The 1,996-nt window shown below is 48.7% G+C and overlaps 1 protein-coding gene across 1 annotated transcript; it reads right to left on the bottom strand.

Moving 5' to 3' along the window:
* Window positions 1-660: 660 nt before the first annotated feature.
* LOC128381565 (urotensin-2 receptor) lies at window positions 661-1,755 on the bottom strand. Its single transcript, XM_053341602.1, has one exon. It carries the CDS (start codon window positions 1,753-1,755, stop codon window positions 661-663), a length of 1,095 nt encoding a protein of 364 aa, XP_053197577.1.
* Window positions 1,756-1,996: the final 241 nt, after the last annotated feature.

Raw genomic sequence — 1,996 nt, 5'->3', positions numbered from 1 at the left:
CATGTTGCACACGGGGCATCAGGTATCTGGTCAGCAGGGGCCCAACAGTGTATTTATGCCCCGAGGCCTCCTAGCAGGTCTATCTGGCCATGCTTATGTCAACACACCATAATAAGTATATTATATTGTTTCTATTAGGACAATGACTCTATATTCTCTTAACTAAATTCAGTATCCTGCATTTATGTCACATTTTAAATGTATGCCTCCTTTAAATGAAAGCCTATACTGACCTGTAGTATACACTTTAAATGTTAAGTACCTTTCACACATAGCTTAGCCTCTGTGATTAACACTGAGGCCTTGTGTTTAAGGCCTTGAGGATCAGTTTTCCAGCTGAGGGTGAAGGAGGTTAAGAAGTGTCAGAGAGCTAATAGGGCTTAGTGCGTCTCAAGGCCAAACGGCAGGGCATAGCTGGAATACCAGTAGGTTTTCCTCTGACTAGAAAGGCTTTCAATATGAGCAGAGAGCAGTGATGCTTGTTAATAGTCTTGTGCTCCAAAATTAGCTGTGAGATGATGTTATGTTTGTGACTTTGGCCAGCAGAGCAGTGCGCAGTTTTTACGCACCGGCTTGTGCGTAATTTGGAAAGGTACTCACCTACCTATTGCGGTTCCAAAAGCTTTCCTCTTCTTTTTCTACATCACTCAGTTACTTAAGTCACTTCAGTGCGCCCATGACCAGCGTCTCCGAGTTGAACTCAAACTGGTTACTGGAAGACGCCGACTTCCCCCAGGAGTACAGGCTGGGCGGCCGCTGCTTAAACGAGGAGGTGTACCTGTAGAAGCTCCTGTGCCTGTTCTTCAGATACTCTCTGTAATTCTTGGTGAGGAGCGTGTAGAGGAAAGGGTTAATGCAGCTGTTACTATATGTGAGACTCGCCACCAGGTAATTGATGCAGGTGTGAGTCTGCGAGGCCAGGCTCAGAGGTTTGGTGTGATACAGAGGCAACAGCTGCCAAATCCAGAAGGGTAGAAAGCACGCCCAGAACACCAGCACGATGGTGAAAATCATGATCAGCACTTTCTGCTTTGGTGAGCGCTTGCCGCCGTTGCTGATCACAGAGTTGCGCTGGGACTCTAAATAAGTGCGGGCTAACTTGACATAAAGATATCCGATAATAAGCCCCGGTGCCATGATGCTGGTGCCAAACAGGACGGTCACGTACACTTTATAAGCCAGGGGTGCCCAAGTGGGTGCACACATCCTCTTCACACCCCCGTCCGGTGATTTTTTGGTAGTCTCGGCCACCATTATCATCATTGGCACGGTGAGGACCAGAGAAAGCAACCACACACCCCACGCCAGAGCTTTGCGGTAACTCTTGGAGCGTCTCACCGTATCCAACGGCTTAGTCACGGCCAGGTAGCGCTCCGTGCACATGACAGTGAGGGTGAAGATGCTGGCGTGCATGGTGAGGAGATCCAAGCTGAGGAGGATGCGGCATCCCACATCCCCGAAGTACCAGTCCTTTAAGAAGTATGTGGACACCACGAAGGGGATGGTGGAGAGGTAGAGCAGGTCCGCCAGGGCCAGGTTGATGATGGAGATGTACATAGAAGTGGCAAAACGGATCGAGTGACACATCACCACCAGAGTATATACATTTCCAGACACTCCAATTATATAGACAACGGAAAGAAGCGTCCCGAAAGTAGATGTAATAACGAGTTCATGATCCACAGTCCCGGAGCCGCCACCAGCACCACCAACCTGAGGCGGACTAGTGTTTAAATTCACTGACCTGTTATTCATCGCTCACCTGGTTATCCTCTCCCTCCTGGTGTTTCTTTTTTTTTCTTTTTCCCTGCGTCCGTCCTTTTGGAGAAGTTTAGAAAAGATGCGCACCGGCACAGGTTGTGTGTGGCTTATCAGCCTCTCAGCGCACAGCCGCTGCTCTTTGCTCCTGACGTCACCGCACCGTTTTAATGCTCACCCTGAAGATTTCAATCAAAAAATGTATAAGCTATCCAACCGTCTCGTGGGGGTGTAATAT

This window comes from Scomber japonicus, chromosome 20, assembly GCF_027409825.1.
Source record: "Scomber japonicus isolate fScoJap1 chromosome 20, fScoJap1.pri, whole genome shotgun sequence".
Taxonomy (NCBI): domain Eukaryota; kingdom Metazoa; phylum Chordata; class Actinopteri; order Scombriformes; family Scombridae; genus Scomber; species Scomber japonicus.
Note: the sequence above shows the minus strand (reverse complement) of the source record. Positions and strands in the feature narration are given on the sequence as shown.